At 38.6% G+C, this 18434-nt stretch overlaps 1 protein-coding gene across 1 annotated transcript; it reads left to right on the top strand.

Moving 5' to 3' along the window:
• Positions 1–7814: 7814 nt before the first annotated feature.
• ZSWIM2 (zinc finger SWIM-type containing 2) lies at positions 7815–17182 on the top strand (the record flags this gene model as incomplete). Its single annotated transcript, XM_081340492.1, has 6 exons — positions 7815–7958; positions 12875–12951; positions 14383–14423; positions 14663–14876; positions 16269–16520; positions 17107–17182. 6 exons carry the CDS (start codon positions 7815–7817, stop codon positions 17111–17113), a joined length of 735 nt encoding a protein of 244 aa, XP_081196618.1. The 3' UTR covers positions 17114–17182.
• Positions 17183–18434: the final 1252 nt, after the last annotated feature.

Below are 18434 nucleotides of genomic sequence, written 5' to 3'. Positions count from 1 at the left end.
AGGTTAGATGGCACATTTCCCAGCGTGAAAATAAAAAAGGCAGCCTTAAAAATAAATAAGCAATCCGAGTAGGCACAAGATTGCATTTCTTCGTTCTTATGTGATTTTATTAACTTTTTTTTTAAGAAAAATCGCCTCCTGATTTTTTCCATAGGTAGATCTGCCCAACTCTTTAACTGCATCAAACGATTCGATCTGTTGTTGGGTTTTTTGTTTTCCTTTTTGCACCGATCTGCCAGGGGTAAACCAAGGAACAAGCACCTGTGTCATCGTTTGTTGACACTTTTGAATGCACATACTGACCGCTGGCTGTAGAAAAATACAAGGAGGGCTGATGATGCATCTGAAATATTAATGTGGCACCTGCAGATCTTTGCCTGACTTGGCCACAGAATAAAGCACAGCACAAGGCATGTGCAGCATATTTCCCATTTATTCACCAGTACACACAGCCTCTTAACAAAAAGAAAAGAAAAGAAAACCAACAGCAGCCAATAGATCAGGGGTGCCAAACTCAATTTCATTGAGGGCCGCATCAGCATTGCGGTTGCCCTCAAGGGGCCGGGTGGGTATGGTCAGGGTGGGCGTGGCCTACTGGGTGGGCGTGGCTAGAGTGCGTATGGCCTACTGGGCGGGCGTGGCCAGCTCTACATCATTCGCATCAAGGGTGCCTATGGGGGCCTGGGCAGGAGTGGGACAGATCTGAGGGTCTCTGGCAGAAGGAGGGTCTCTGGGCCAGGGCCAAGGCAGTGGGGGCCGTTCCCTCACTGTTTCCAGGATGGCTTCGCGGGCCACATGAAGCCACTTCGCGGGCTGGATCCGGCCCCCGGGCCTTGTGTTTGACATGTCTGCAATAGATTTACGAGACAGGCTGGCAAACTTTCATCTTGCGGTCTTCATCTGCTCTCTGACCAGAAAAGTGCTTTGTTCCTCTGAGGACTCCAGGCTCATCCAGACCAGGCCCCCTGCTACAATAATGATCAGGCTGGAAGAAGTTTGAGAAGAGAGCAGCGCAAAGAGCTCAAAAATAGCCAACACCCCTGAATGATGTCTGCTCAGAGCACCCACTTTCAAAGAAACTCTGAAAATGCATGATTTTTTCTCTCTCTCTCTCTCATACCTGCAACAGTCAGAGCTGCTGCTTTGAATCCGAAATGTTTTGCACGTTTTATAATCTAAGGCTTCATGATCAAATGTGAATCATGACTATAATGAGCTACCCTGAGTTTTAAAAGTTAAATCCACACTTACACATCAGTCTCGATTAGTGTGGTTCATGAATCTCACAAAATGTTGCATTTTTTTTTTAAAAAAATCACACTATTTGAAGTGATATTTCTACGGAAAATATGGTAATTGGTTCCAGCTCGATAGTAATAAACAATGAAAAAATTCAAAGATACATTTTTATATATGTTTACCGTATGCATTGTGGTAAATGATAAAAAGAATATATTGATAATTTAAATTTATGGTTAACAAAGTCACAGAATAATTATAGAAAGCAAAATAACAAAAGTGTTTATTGAAAACTCAGACAATTCAAGATCTCGTCCTACTTTAACATTGCTATGGTCACATTCATGTCTGTCAAATACATCTGTTTTTTGTTCTAATGCAATAAGACTCTTCTTTTTTAAGTTTCTTTTTGGTGACGGAATCTTCCTTTACTCCATTTGGCACATAGGAAATTGGCAGCATCTACAATCCCAATTGCAACTGCATACACTACCCTCAGATTAATTGTTTTTGACTCACCTTAAACAGGTATCAATTTACAATTCACACTAAACTGAATGTTGCATTATTTAAATTTGCACTAATCACAACCTACCTGTATGAACAAACTGATATTATTGCTAGGTATTCTTATAAATAATAATAAATAAATAAACCTTTATTGTCAAAGTACAACATGTGTACATTGAGATTAGCTGAGCCTCCCCCCCCCCGTGCTCTCTCCCCCCAACACACAGTGACAACAAACCCTCCACCCTACCACACCATGTGAACCAACTACACCACACACCGGCCTCCCAAGTCAATTCTACATAAGTTCACAGAGATTATATCCCATTTAAAAGCCTAACAGCCCACAGATAAAAGCTATTTTTCAGCCTGTTGGTACGGCTGGCTATACTCCTATATCTCCTACCGGATGGTAGGAGAGTAAAGAGATACCGTCCAGGGTGTGAGTCATCCCTGAGAATCTTCCTCACTCTTCCAAGGCAACGAGCCCTGGCGATGTCATCCAGTGGTGTCAGGGAACAGCCCACAATGTCTTGTGCTGTGCTCACTACCCTCTGTAATACTTTCCTGTCCGCGGCTGTCAGACCAGCATACCAAACCACAATACCATACGAGAGGACGCTCTCTATAGTAGACCGGTATGGTGGGCAATGTGGGGTATAAATAAATAAATACAGAACAGTGAAGGTACAGAGAATGCACTACATTAAGAAGCAAGTGTGGTTGCAACTGTCTTGATTAACTCATACATTCATCAATAAGAAAGAAAACTATTGCAACTCTGATTAAAGCAATGCTTCCAAAAACTACAAATATGGATTTCTGCTGCCCTCTTGTGACTGTTTAACCATGAGCGAAAATGCACTTTTCTTTGTACAGGTTATAGAAGCCTAATTGCAGTCATCTATTCGGGGGAGGGGGGAGGGAAGAGAAAACTTTTTTCTGTTTGTGCATGTATACTGTATGTGCATATGTGTTTGTGTTTTTGTGTGTATGTGTATAAATAAAACAAAGCCAGCTGAATGATCTTGGGCGACTTTCCCTTCAGTACTAGAAAAGAAGCAATGGCAACCTGAAAAACCCTATCAAGAAAACTACAGGGAGTTGTCCAGGCAGTTTTTGAAAATTGGATATAATTGAATGAAATGTGTGTCTGTGTGTGTCTGTGTCTGTGTGTGTGTGTGTGTGTTTCATACCTGTCTTTCTGCTTACATAAATACCATTGTAAAAGGTAAAGGTAAAGTTTCCCCTGCACATGCGTGCTAGTCGTCTCCGACTCTAGGGGCCGGTGCTCATCTCCGTTTCAAAGCCGAAGAGCCAGCGCTTGTCCGAAGACGTCTCCGTGGTCATGTGGCCGGCATGAGTAGACACCAAAGGTGCACGGAACGCTGTTACCTTCCCACCGGAGTGGTTCCTATTTTTCTACTTGCATTTTTACGTGCTTTCGAACTGCTAGGTTGGCAGAAGCTGGGACAAGTAACAGGCGCTCACTCTGTTACGCGGCACTCGGGATTCAACCCGCCAAACTGCTGACCTTCTGATCAACAAGCTCAGCGTCCTAACCCACTGAGCCACCGCGTCCCAAATACCATTGTAGCTTACAATAATTAGAACAAATTAAACATAACAAAACATAAAAGTAAAATCAGCACAAAAATATTGAATCAAATTAAGGATGGTTACTACAAAACAGTGCCACTAAAGCCTAACCACACCAGATGGTCCAGAAAGATACCACACCCATACATATTTTTCCCCCACTGGCATCTATCTATTCTTACTTGTTGAAACTAATGCCCATCATCATTACTCTGTGGCATCTCTGTAACGTTAATAGATATAGTCAGCTAAGTTTAAAAAAAAGGTTACTTGTAACAACTAAGTTGCATCAGATTTGAAAATTTTATGTATTATTATCTTACCTATATTTGTGAGGAAGGCATATATGTTCTTGAATTGAAGAGAATGCCCCAGTTTGCTTATCAGTTTCATTTGTATTATTCTATGTGCATTATAAGAGATTTTTCTTGGTCCCATTAACTGATTATATGCTGTCAAGTCAATGTCAACTCAGCAAATGCATTGATTTTCTCCAGGAAACTCTAAATCAACCTTAGTCTTTCAGATCTTCCCATGGCATACCCATTGCCATTGTATTTGAGTCCATCCACCAATGCTGCTGATTGTTCTCCACTTCTGACCTTCCAACTTTTTCCAGCATTATAAGTGTTCTTAATTCTACGAGATAAATCCAAAATACAATAATCTGACCATTTCTGCCTTGAGTGAGAATGGATTGATTTATTTTATGATCCATTTGCTAATTTTCTTCATTATTCATGATGTTCTCACAGGTCTTCTCAGGAACCAGAGTTCAAAAAAAAATGTCACTACTCTTTCTATCCTACTTCTTCAAAGCCTACTTTGCACTTTCATAGAATGTCAAAGGGAAAGATTTTGGATGCACAATTCTGATATGAATAGGTACAGTACAGACATGTCCCATATTTGATCCCATACTCCATGTTATATAGTACAGTTAAATTGGTTGTTGTAGTATAATTTGATGTAATGTAATACAGTGCAGCATTATATAATGCAGCACAATGTTAGTAGCATGAGTTTATATTTTTCTATAAATTGATAACAAATCAATTTCTGTTATCAAGAAATACTGTACAACTGTTCTGTCTAAATCTCCTATGGAACATCCATACAGTACCTAAAAAGTCTGTTTCAAAGCAATAATTAACAAGAGGTAGAGTTGGTAAAATCACCATGTCACTATCAAAGCAACACACTTAAAAAGAAAAGTTTTTCTACCTACAATTTTTTTCTTTCAATTAGATCACTAGGAGTTCATTTTCATTGCCTTATAGAAAGTATTTTCATAGTATACTAAGACATGGCACCATTCATTCTGTCTCAGCCCAAGCCACCTCACAGGCTGTGGGAAAAATAAAGGCCAGAATCATCATCATCATCATCATCATCATCATCATCATCATCATCATCTATATGAGATGATGATATATATATATATATATAACTCCAGAAGGTGAACATACCTAATACTTCTCCCCAACATACGTTTGTGTGTGTGTGTGTGTGTGTGTGTGTGTGTGTGTGATATATATCACCATCATTTTAGCCTTTGTCTACCCACTGCAGGATGAAGGCCTCTTCTGCATGTTTCCAACCTGAGTTTTCCTTTGCCAATTGGGCCCGCAATACTTGCTGATGTCCTCGATCCATCTCGTTTTAGGTTAGAGAACAAACAAAATTATAGGATATCATCAAGAGAGTGAAAGAACTGAAATGGAAATGGCCTGGAAATGGAAATGTCTATATTTCCTATATTCCCTTTCTTGATCCCACTCTCACTCCACCGGAGCCTGGGGAAAAAAAAGCGCTGCTCAGATTCATTAAAATAAAACAGTATTTTGCTCATGTCTGCTTCAAGAAACAAAAGACTTGTGGACTTGCTGTGGACTTGCTCAGTTATCCATGATCTCTTCTCAAATGTTCTCAGGCACTTGCAGGAGACCTAGAAGGCAGGGCAGAAGCAGAGAGTCCTGCTCTTTACTTCCCTAGTTTTCCCTTTGCTCCTTCACTTTTTTTCCCCGTGGAGCAGAAAGTGCCCAACTACGGCCGAATTCATCTGCAGGGTTTCTTAGGCAGAACTCTGTACAGGCATTCACACGTGAATTCCTTTTCAGGTCCTCAAGGGTTGGAGAACGGGGACTTGGCCATTTAAGGAGTCCTGCCTCCTGCTGCTCCTTGCTAATGATTCGTATCCAATGAGGATTACTATGCTTTCTCTACCACGTACCGGCAGCCGAAGTACATTACTTGGCGCCTTTGTGGTCAAATCTTATCACACGTACAAGACTGTGTCATGAGCTGAATGAATTTCAGCAAACCAGCCTTCCATTTCAGACCAACCTGACTCTTTTCCTGCATTTGTATTCTGCCAAGCACAAGGCCATGCTGGGTTTCCTGTATGGCAACGCTAATGTATGTCTGGCTTTATTACTGGGTGGTGAAATAAAGGAGAAGACAATGCCCTCTGACCCAGGGAAAACCGAAGAATCTTATCAGATCCTTTCCAGATATTTCTTAAGGAAATAGACAATGAGGGTTCGCCCTATTTAGGAAATGTTACTTTTCTTACGTTGCTAATAATCATTTTTTAAATTGTCATTAGATAAGCATTTTCTGTACACTTGAGTCTACTCTTTCCAGACAATGCACTTTGCAGAATGGGGTGGGGGGAGAAAGCAAGGCAAACACTTTATTCGGCACATTATGTGTATTCTTTAAATTTACTCTGTGATGACTTGTGTGATTTCAAAATGAAATATATTGATTTCAACTATATGAAATACATTGTTCTTATGACTTATTTTTCTAATTTTCTCTATTATACAGACTGAGAAATTCTTTGGGATTCTTAAAGATATAAAGGATTACTCTATTATTCTGATTCTATGAAAAGGAGGGAGGGAGGGAGGGAGGGAGGGAGGGAAGGAAGGAAGGAAGGAAGGAAGGAGAGAGAGAACTGAAATTATCAAATGAATAGATCATTTTGGAAATGTCTAAAAATAATTTATATTTGAACTGGCAAAAATATAGCATTGAAAATCCATTAAATATTTGCCAGTGAATTCTACAGTATTTTGTAAATATACCAGAAATGGAAATAATTCCTGAAGCTTCTGTATTTCCCAGATGAAGAATGGTTGTGATAAAAATAAAATCACTAGAATAGGACTCTATTTTTACTTTGTTGACTATACAATAGTGACTCTCTGTAACTTCATAAAAATGCAATAGTTGGAGTCTTAATAAATTTTATCAATTAACTGAGCTGATAAGACTTCATCACTTCCAATCAACCAAGGAATATTTAAAATGTATTTCTTCCTTTCATCTCTTTTTATGCAGCATGATACATTTAAACTAATCTGCACCATCCTCATCTATCTATCTATCTATCTATCTATCTATCTATCTATCTATCTATCTATCTATCTATCTATCTATTTATCTATCATCATCTATCTATGTCTCTTGCTATCTTGCTATCTAACTATCTATCCATCCATCTCTCTAGCTAGCTATCGATATCTATCGATATCCATCCAACATCTATCTATCTATCTATCTATCTATCTATCTATCTATCTATCTATCTATCTATCTATCTATCTATCTATCTATCTATCTATCTATCATCAATCTCTTGCTATCTATCTCTCTATCTATCTATCTATCTATCTATCTATCATCTATCTATCTATCTATCTATCTATCTATCTATCTATCTATCTATCTATCTATCTACCTACCTACCTACCTATCTATATCTATCTATCTATGTCTCTTGCTATCTTGCTATCTATCCATCTCTCTAGCTATCTATCAATATCTATCAATATCCATCCAACATTCATTCATCCATCCATCCATCCATCCACCCACCCACCCCCTACCTACCTACTTACCTACCTATACCTACCTACCTACCTACCTACCTACCTACCTACCTACCTACCTACGTCTCTTGCTATCTAGCTAGCTATCTCTATCTCTAGGCGGAGGCCAAAAGGTAGAGGAATAGAGCAGTCGCGAGTTTGACATGTCTGAGCGAGACAGCAGGGAAGATAACGAGCACGGATAATATACTTTCCGCACCTTTCAACGAATCAGAACCCAAGGACAAAGCTCAAACGTCGGCTGGAGGAGCGTGAGAGAAACCACGCCCGGCTCTCCTTTCAGTCACCTTGAGTCCAAGCCCGGACGCCCGTCTCCATGGAAACCACCCGCGCGCTTCTCAGCTCTTTCGCGTTCCTCAGGAGGCGGCGGCGGAGGAGGAGGAGGAGGAGGAGGAAGGATGGGAGGGGGGAGGGAAGCGACCGTTCTTCCTTCAGTCGCGTGAGGCCGTCCGCCCGCTCGCGCGCGGGCCGCTCTCCTTCTCTCGGAGACCCGCGCTCCACTCGCCAGGCGGCTCCGCTTCCCTGGGAGACGGCTTGGTTTCAGGGGCGGCAGCGGCGGCGGCGTTCATGTGGCGAAGGCGCGTCTCCGCCAGCCCGGAGCTGAGTTGGCGGCAGGATCAGGCGCTGGGCACAACCCTGCGTATCGTGCGGGAGCTGGGCCCGACCGCTTTCGTCCTGCAGGAGGAAGACCAGAGGGCGGCGGAGCTCAGGGTAGAAGAGGGGAGAGGGAGGCGAGGGAGGCGGAGGGCGAGAGAAATGGGACCCTCGTTCCCGTTTACACAGCCGGGGATGCCGCGCTGGATGCCGGATTTAAGTACTTGTCTCTTGCAAGGCGAACCTGGCTCTTCTCCCCCCCTCACCCCTTCCCCCGCTTTTAGCTCCACAATTAATTTTGAAACTAAAAACATACTTCTTCTTTTGGAAAAAAAAAACAAAAACCAAAACATTTTATTAAGTACAAAAGTTTAAAAAGATTGAACCTAGTGTATCATCTTTGACATAAATCTTTGTCTGATCATTCCATGTCATTCCAACATTTATTTATTTATTTATTTATTTATTTATTTATTTATTTATTTATTTATTATTTATTTATTTATTTATTTAATTAATTAATTAATGGGACTTATATGCCGCCCTATCTCCCGAAGGACGCAGGGCGGCTAACAACAATAACATACAATAATACAGAAGTTAAAAGAAAATTAAATTAATGGCCCCTGTAGAATAAATTAAAATTAAAATAAGTTAAAAATTAAAGTTAAAAATTATAAAAATTAATTAAAATCCCTGTCAGTCCAGGTCAGCCTGGTGGAAAAGGAATGTTTTGAGGCCGCGGCGAAAGGACCAGAGATCTGGTCTTGCATGTGGTACATTAGAAAGTAACTATTACATATTTATATACCACTATACATTCCCAATTAACCTTTTCCTACTTATTTTATTTTTTTATTTTTTTATTTTAATTCCATTTATATCCCGTCCTTCTCCGAAGACTCAGGGCGGCTTACAAGCTTAGCAGTAGCCTTCATTCTATGTATATGCCTGCTTATTAGGGCTTTTGGGGCCCCCCAAGCGGCATTATTACAAAGTCAGCTTAATTGCCCCCAACAATCTGGGTCTTATAGAAGAACTTCCTTCTTTTTTCCCCTCCATTCGTAAAATGAAACTAAAAACATACTTCTGAACACTGTACAAAGTGCCTTTTGCTCCCCTAGAGTTCACATCTCAGTTCAACAGGTTCCCTTCCCTTAGAAAAGCCTGAATGCTTGAAAGTGAAGCCAGGGCATGTTCTGCCCAAACACTGCACTTCATTTTTTTTTATTTTTATTTTTTGCATTTTAAGAGTGTCAGTGTTTTCCTTTTTCATACTCATACAGGAAGTTCATAAACCAAGTGAAATAGTGATTATATGCTCGCTTTCGTTGATTTACGGGTGGATTATAGTGATATTAGAGAAGGGATACTATATAGATAGTCTTCTTAGGACCCCAACTGAGCCCAACATTTCTGTTGCTAAGTGAAAAATTTGTTAAATGAGTTTTGTCCCAATTTACGACCTTTCTTGCCACAGTTGTCAAGTGAATCGCTGCAGTTGTTAAGTGAATCTGGCTTCTCCATTGACGTTTGCTTGTCAGAAGGTCGCAAAAAGTGCTCACATGACCCTGGGACAGTGCAACGGTCATAAGTATGAACCAGTTGCCAAGTGTCCAAATTCTGATCATGTGAATGAGGATGCTGCAACGGTTGTAAGTGTGAAAAACAGTTGTAAGTCACTTTTTCCAGTGCTGTTGCAACTTTGAATGGTTGTAAGTTGAGGATTACCTGTATAATCCTATGGCCAATTCTATTTGTACTGGCAATACTGCTGATTTGATCTTGTTTTATTGTTCTGAAGATGTTTTCTCTCCCTGGGTTGTATTGCTATATTCACCAATCTGTTCTGGACTTTTCCTTCTGGGAGGTGGTCATCTTTGCAGCATCTCTTTATCTGTTCCATATACTATTAAAACACTGATTCCTGTCAACTTTAACTGGTAAAATGATGCACCAAGGGGAAAAAAACTTTTTGAACCTAGGTACCTCAAATGTCCAAAATCCGGTATCCATGACACCCATGGATTTGAAATCCGGCAAACTTTATAAAACGTTTCATTATATAAACATCATAAAGTAGTTATGACATAATACAAAAGGTTAGAAACATTTTATGTGCTGATGTTTGACTGTATTATACAGTTCAACATTTAACTGTACAATTTAATTCAACTGATTTAAAAATAACTTTAGCCCAACCACTCCAGGAAAAGCAAATGATTAACAAAATTAAAATGTGGGGGGGGGGACTTCTCTGAAATTGCTACCTTATTAACCCAAGGTTGCCTGCTGTGGCTTCCTTTCTTAATAAACGTGTGCATTTGATTCCCATGTGTTTGAATGTGCCTGCCTATGCGTACATACCAATCCCTACTATTTATTTATTTATTTATTTATTGCATTTATATACCGCCCTTTCCCTGAGGACTCAGGGCGGTTTACAGGGAGTTAAAAATCAACCATACAAAAGTTAAAAAGCCAATTTAAAAAAAGATTAAACCAACCCTGTACAATTAAAAACCCCAATTAAAATAAATTTCTCCTCAGCCTGGGCCCGAGAGCTCAAAGAGCCAGGTCTTCAGGTCCCGGCGGAATGACCGGAGGTCGGGGGCAGTCCTCAGCTCCACTGGCAGCTGGTTCCAGAGGGCAGGCGCCCCCACTGAGAAGGCCCTATCCCTGGGTGTCACCCGCCGGCAATCTCTTACCGGTGGGACCCTGAGCAGACCCTCCCTGTGGGAGCGCACTGGGCGAAGGGCATTTGATGCCGGCAGCAGGTGTTCCCTCAACTAGAAATCACACCCTACAAAACAAAACACAGGGTAAAGACATTTTTTTTAAAAAAGGATTAATTGAATGAGTGTCGGTATTTTCCTTTTGCATACTCATACAGACAGTTCATAAATCAAGTGAAATAGTGATTATATGTTCACTTTCATTGGTTTAGGGTTGGACTATAGCAGTATTGCTACTAGAGAAGGGATACTATAGCCAAGCAATATTGCTGATTTGAGCTTGATCTGATTAAGATTAAAATAAGGTTTGCTATACAGTATGTAAAACTAATTGATTATTCAGGTGCGATTACTGCTGTTTGCTTTCACGTGCATGAGCCACAAATATTTTTCTTTACACTGAAGCTCTATCACTTGACAAGTAGTATTTGTCACTGTATAGTCATTCCATAGATCTCCTTGCTTGTTAGTATCCTCTCATCATCCCAGCCCAAGTGATAGGCCTACAGTGATGGATTTATTACCCGATTTAGTGAGAGAATGCTGCTCCATGCAGAAATACGCACCTGCTAGTAGTTGAAAGGAAAACTCCCTATTGGACTTCTTGCATTGCACTTTGTAGCAAACCTGCTCATTTCTTTTTCTCCTCCTGCAAGTTAAGATGCCTATTGGGATCCTATCACATTATTTTTGTGAGTTCTTTTTCTTTTTGGGGGAGATATGAACAGTTTTCTCCTGCCAGTCTCGTTTCTCTTCAGGGAGAGTACTAGTTGCTGTTATTCTCCATACTCGCAAGGGATAAAGCTACACATCTTGTGTCATAAAACTTTACTCACATATCAAACTTCTCAAGTATAGGCTTAGCCAATTTTAAAAGTATTAAAAATATCATTCACATTTTCTCCATTAGGTGTATTCCGGTTTCCTTATCGATGAGCAGCTTCAACTCACATTTTGAAATTCTGTCAACACAGATAGTTCTCGTTTTACAACTGGTCAGATAGCGACCATTCAGAGTTATGACAGACCTACCTGGGGGCTAGTTATGACCTGGATTTGAAGTTCCGGCGGTCACACACCCCACTTCACATGACCAAATTTTGGGCATTCAGCAGCCAAGCCACATAACCCTAATCATTTGCAGTGTCCCCGGTCTTATGAGTGCATTTTACATCAGTTTTGCTAAAACTGTCATTTACATCCATTGGTTTGCTTAACAATTGTGTTAACTCGACTATCCCCAAAACGGTCATAAAATTGGGTCGGTCACATGACCGACCTGTTTTATGACTCACAACTTAAAACCATGATGGGCAGGCTCCATTATCGTCGTAAGTCGAGGACTGCCTGTATGAGATTAAAAACTTAAGTTGCAAGGTAATATATATATATATATATATATATATATATATATATATATATATTCCCTACTTGCAATATAAAATGATTTAAAAGATGAAAGAAAAAGAATAGAAATAGTCTACGTCTTCTGTATAATACACACAGAGCAAAAGTGAGACAGTGAACAATGCTTTTCAAATGGGAATTTGATATATGTCACAACATTTCTAGTCTGGAGGAAAAATTTCCCATGCTGATGGGAGTATCTGATCAATCTGACCTGATTTTATTGTTACGCTTTAATAGTTAAAACCTATGATTCATAATGTGGAGTGCACACCCTAATCATTGAAGCAAACCTGTACATATATTCTTATAAGGGCTGTGGTGGCGCAGTGGCTAGAATGCAGTACTGCAGGCTAATTCTGCTGACTGCTGATTACCAGCAGTTTGGCAGTTCAATTCTCACCAGGCTCAGAGAGGTAGACTCAAGCCTTCCATCCTTCCAAGGTCAGTAAAATAAGGACTCAGATTGTTGGGGGCAAAATGCTGACTCTGTAAACTGCTTAGAGACGGCTGTAAAGCAGTATATAAATCTAAGTGCCTATTGCTTATAGCTTTTCAGAAGTGCATTTTGATGTCATTAATGGACTCCTGTTATCTTTTTGTTCTGTTTCATTGAATGATAGATGTTGATATCATATATTTGAAAGTATGTGAATATAAATAGATTTTTCTGAGAAATAGTCCATTAGAAGAGAAATAATTGTTACACTATTTCTAGCACTATTATTTCTGTTTTCTAGTACTATTTTAGATACACTGTATAGATAATATGAGTAAAATAGACATGGTTTTAGTAAATACTGTCTTTCCGCATCTTAGTTTTCATTGTTCTCCATTTTATAAATGTGGTGGCATAATTATTAAACATGTTTTCTATTGTTTTGGTATAAGGTTTCCCTGGGGAACCCTCATTCATGCAGCTGCTCAGTATTTCTGAAAGAGAAGGACCTTTGTAAACATATCTGCTGGTAAATTATTTTTATTAAAATGTAAAATGATTAAAAAATCTATATTTGGTGTGCATTCTGCAGTGCCTCTTAATGTTATTCAGCTTTTTAAAAGTCAGATATTATTCTGCCAAAAGGGAGGGAGGAATCAAGATAGGATAAAATAGAGAAAAGGACAAAAGAAGAGAGGAAAGGAAAGGATGCTGAAAGATAAGAAAAAAAATGAGTATGAAGAAGATAGAGGCAATTTATAAGGTTTTCTTCTAGAAAGTTTTAGGTTGGTTTTTTTTAGCATTGGAAGACAAAATGCTCAGGGGATTCATTCAGACTCAGAGGCACTTTTGGAAATAAAGATAATATTGAAGGTCTGGCACTTTGTAATATTCCATTTTTATTTTTCTTTAATTTACAAAAAGGGATATGGGAGTATGCATGTACCAAAAGAGGAAATATCTGGTTTGGAAATTAAGTTAAATCTGTGCATAAGGAGAACTCCTAAACATCCATCAGGGAAAAGAGAATACAGCATAAACCAAATACAAGTTGGGGAGGAGGGTCAAATAATTCATCACTTTGTTTGCTATGGGTTACAAGATACCATAAGAAATATGAATGACAGTTAATAATAATAATAAGTTGGAAGGGACCTTGGAGGTCATCTAGTCCAACCCCCTGCTAAGGCAGGAAACCCTATACCATTTCAGACAAATGGCTGTCCAGTCTCTTCTTAAAAACTTCCAGTGTTGGAGCATTCACCACTTCTGGAGGCAGGTTGTTCCACTGGTTAATTGTTCTAACTGTCAGGAAGTTTCTCCTTAGTTCTAGGTTGCTTCTCTCCTTGACTAGTTTCCATCCGTTGCTTCTTGTCCTGCTCTCGGGTGCTCTGGAGAACAGCCTGGCTCCCTCTTCTTTGTGGCAGCCCCTGAGATATTGGAACACTGCTATCATGTCACCCCTCACCCTTCTCTTCATTAAACTACACATACCCAATTCCAGCAACCGTTCCCTATATCTTTTAGCCTCCAGTCCCCCAATCATCTTTGTTGCTTTTCTCTGTACTCTTTCTAGAGTCTCGACATCTTTTTTACATCGTGGTAACCAAAACTGGATGCAGTATTCCAGGTGTGGCCTTCCCAAGGCATTGTAAAGTGGTATTAGTACTTCACGTGATCTTGATTCTATCCCTCTGTTAATGCAGCCTAGCACTGTGTTGGCTTTTTTGGCAGCTGTAGCACACTGCTGGCTCATATTGAAGTGATTGTCCACTATTAAGCAACTACATTTTACTAAATTTCATGCAGATGGTATGCAACTTTAAGGAATATAGGGAACTGTCTGGCATTTTTTCATAATTGTGCTTATGTTTGTATGTATTTAAAATTGAAAAGCCAACTGCATTTAAATCGTCAAGTTACTAAATAAATTGTATTCAATTTGTTCTTTTATTTTTAGGTTATTACTAAAAAAGTTCAAACTTCCAAGAGACCATGAATGTAGGTATAGGTTAATCTTGTCATTTCATTTCCTGTTTGGAACTCATTGCATGGAACATTTGTTTTTGTGTTTGTATCCCTCAGAAACCCTATTCCCCATCACTCAGATGGCCATCCCATAGCTGGCAGTGGGCAACCAGGATTGCTGGGAGGGAGGGCAAGAATTTCCAACAAACAAATGTATTGTATATTTTAGGGCTTCATTATACAATGAACATTATTTTTTTCTTCCTCAACAGATGCTTTACAGATTGGTTTGTTAGAACGAGAAATTAACTATGTGCTTCAAAATCCACAACTTGCCCCTCAAGTAAAAATAATTGCCGATTCTGTTAAAAAATTAATAACAGTTGATGATGGGTATGTTAAACAAAAAAGTATTGACAGTGAGGATATATGTCCTGTTTGCCAGGATATGCTACTCAAAAAAATGCTTCCTGTCACTTATTGCAGGTGAGTTCCTGTTGGATTTAAATTGCTGGGAGGAAGTATCATATTTGTAATCATGCACTTTGACTGATGGCATTTTCTTATATTTTCTTATACATTTGCAAGAGATCATGTTTGGGAGGAATTTTAGGATGCATATCGCTGCCTCATTTGGACCCATATCCATAATTCCAGTTTGCTCTAGTAGAGGTATTCCATGTGTCACTGGGCAAAAACTTGCAGCTCTCCTAAGAATGGCCTTGTTTGGTAGGCACTGCTGCTGTGAGTTTGGCAGCAACATGTGGAAAACCACAAATTGATCCCTGGGTAGGCTGCTTGATATTTGGACCCATAATTTTCAGGCTCACAAATACATCTAGTACTCTTTGTGAGAGTTTTAGTGATATTTCTCTTCCTGCAGGTTAGATTTTTTTAAAAAATGTAAACAACAATCCATGTTGGTTTTCAGGTTACTGTAGGACAGTGGTGGGATTCAGCCAGTTCGCACCACTTTGGCAGAACCGGTAGCTAATTTTTTGTTGCCCAGGCCCAGAATGGGCTTCCGGAAGCAGCATCCACACAGAGAACTGGTTGTTCCCATTTTTGAATCCCACCACAGCTGTAGGATCTATTTTCTCATTCTATTCAGATTAGCCTGAAAACTCATGATTATCAAATATATGCTGGCTGTGAAAGCCCTGCATCAGTATTAATAATTGTTTCTTTTTTCTAAGTAGATAAATAGGTAAAGTATTCTTTTTTATTTGGAATTCAAACTTTTAACTTTTTCTTCATTAAAAGCAGTCTATGGTTCTTTAGTTACCAAATACACACAAATTAAAAAAGCATTTAAGCATATTTGATAAAGCTCTGTTATCTCCTTTTTGCTTTTATACAAAACAAACAGAATTTCTGAAAGAAATTGCTAACCACATTTTGGTAAATCATGTTATAGATAACTGGCAGAGTTGAAGATGGAATCCCTTGGTCCACATGACTTCAATCTTTATTTTTAAAATATTTCTTTATTTTTTATCAGTTACAATATTTTGAGGATTTGAAGTTTCTTTTTTTAATTGTCTTTTTATTTTTTTTAAATTTGGAGATTATTTTTGCTTCACACAACTTTCACATCATGGTGCCAGTGTGGTTTTCTAGTGTGAAAACATTGTCTGTCCCTTTTCTAATGGATCGCCTTGAATTTCATTATTTTTAGTAGGAGTTGTTTATGTGGTCACAGAAAAATAGTTACTTCTTGAAAATTTGTCATTAAGAATTTGATACATAAAATTCCATGATAACAATTGAAAAAATAATGTAACTCTAATGAAATTTAAATTTATTAGAATAATTATTAAATTTATTTAAGTTATGTAACATTTCAAAAAGAAAATGAAGTAAATTTCTTCTGTGCAGGTTTAGTTGTGGGAACAACATACATATAGTGTGTATGAAAATTTGGATTGATCATCAGCGAGATTTAGAGAAAAATTCTTTAGTGAAGTGCCCTCTATGCAGGGAAAATTTTGCCCCGCTGAAGCTTATCATGGAAGAATTCAGAAACTGCAAAAAACTTGTTACTGCAGCAGAAAAACAAAGTCTTAACAAGCACCTTGGAATCCCTTGCAATAATTGCAGAGTCCTACCCATTGAGGGAAATTGCTACAAGTAAGCATTTAAGGCATTTAAGTAGTTATACCTGAATTAATTTATTTGTAATGTTTTAAACATTTTTTTCTGTAAGGAATCAAAAATGTAACCTTTGTGATTATTATGAGTAGCCATATGTCAATTATTGGCTCAAATTTTCATCTAAGTTTATATATTTAGATAATGCCTCATCTCAAAATAGTTTTATGAAGCGTTTATTGGTGAAAATCTTAACCTCACTCACTGCCTAGTGAATAAGCTCTGTGGCACCCAGAACAACTAGCTCCCTAACAGAAAGATATAACAAAAATCTACTTTATCAGTGACTATATATCTTGGATCATAGGGTTCAAGTTTTATTCACATTAATAATTGCAATGTATATAGTTAGCTAGATGAGGTTTTCCATTAAGAAGTATTAAAATTCAATGTGACATTTGTAACTGTTTTTAAAGATCTGTAATAGGAAATGATTAGACTCTAGTTTCTTTAAAAATATGGTTGACACTAAAAATGTAAATATTTGGCTGTACAATTAATTTTAAGGTTAATTATATATTTACACAATAGCATACTCTCAGACACTCAAACCATTCTCAAATAGACACTAGGTGGTGCAAAAGTCTTTTTTTCTTCAGATTTAATTGATACTCTTGATTCATTGAGGAAAAATAATTTTGAGGTACATTATACCTCAAAATTATTATAAATAAATAAGTACATTATAAATAAGGGACGCGGTGGCTCAGTGGGTTAGGACGCTGAGCTTGTCGATCTGAAGGTCGGCAGTTTGGCGGGTCGAGTCCCGAGTGCCGCGTAGCAGAGTGAGCGCCTGTTACTCGTCCCAGCTCCTGCCAACCTAGCAGTGCGAAAGCACGTAAAAATGCAAGTAGAAAAATAGGGACCACTCCGGTGGGAAGGTAACAGCGTTCCGTGCGCCTTTGGCGTCTAGTCATGCCGGCCACATGACCACGGAGACGTCCTCGGACAAGCGCTGGCTCTTCGGCTTTGAAACAGAGATGAGCACCGGCCCCTAGAGTCGGAAACGACTAGCACGCAAATTAAATCAGAAGGGGAAAAAAAAGACTTTTGCACCACCTAGTGTCTGTTTGAGAATATATTTTTTTCCAGCTTTCTTGATTTCATCTGAAGAAAATATAAATCAATTTATTGATAGCATCCAAGAGCATGAAGACCTTCTAAATTACTGTGGGTATTACACTATTTCAGCACGTAATGCAAGATTGTACATTTAGAGTCGAGTCTTCCCATCTTAGCACAGGTGTCCACAACGGGCCACAGTCATGACAAAATGAGGCAATTTCACCCTATTGTCATTGCATTCTGACAATTTGGTGCAAATACAGAAGTCATAAAATTGGTGCCATGGCGTCATGAGCCAGGTTTCTTCACTTTCCGCTCAGTTGCCCCTCTGCAAATGCATATGCTTATTAATTAGAAATTTTAGCTTGTTTGGCCTATTTTATTTTAAAGTAGAACATTTCTTTAAATCAAACAAGATTTGTATAAATGTTATTATTAATATTAATATTATCATTATTTCAAGGTGTACTGAGTGTAGTAATTATCATCTATGCCATGGATGTTTTCAAAGCTTTTGCCATCCGTCACATACTTTTGCTTTCCGAGAGGTATAGTATAAATTCCCTTCCTTTAAAAAAAAAAAGAAAAAGCTTATCACAGGAATTTAAAAAGCAAGCAATGGTAAAGGAAACTTCATTCTTCTTATCTTGCCTTGTCTGCAAATCAGTTTTATTGAAGAATGATTCCGTGATTTTATTTTCTTGTTTTTTCGACAGCGATGAATAATTCTGTACTGTAGTCTAAAAATCAAAATAAAGATGAGATCCTAAGCACTGTTTCAATCCAATAAGGATCTCTCTGGTAGGAATGTTTACATTTGAGTTGATA

Source organism: Vipera berus, assembly GCF_964194415.1.
Source record: "Vipera berus genome assembly, chromosome: 1".
In the NCBI taxonomy this organism is placed as follows: Eukaryota; Metazoa; Chordata; class Lepidosauria; order Squamata; family Viperidae; genus Vipera; species Vipera berus.
Note: the sequence above shows the minus strand (reverse complement) of the source record. Positions and strands in the feature narration are given on the sequence as shown.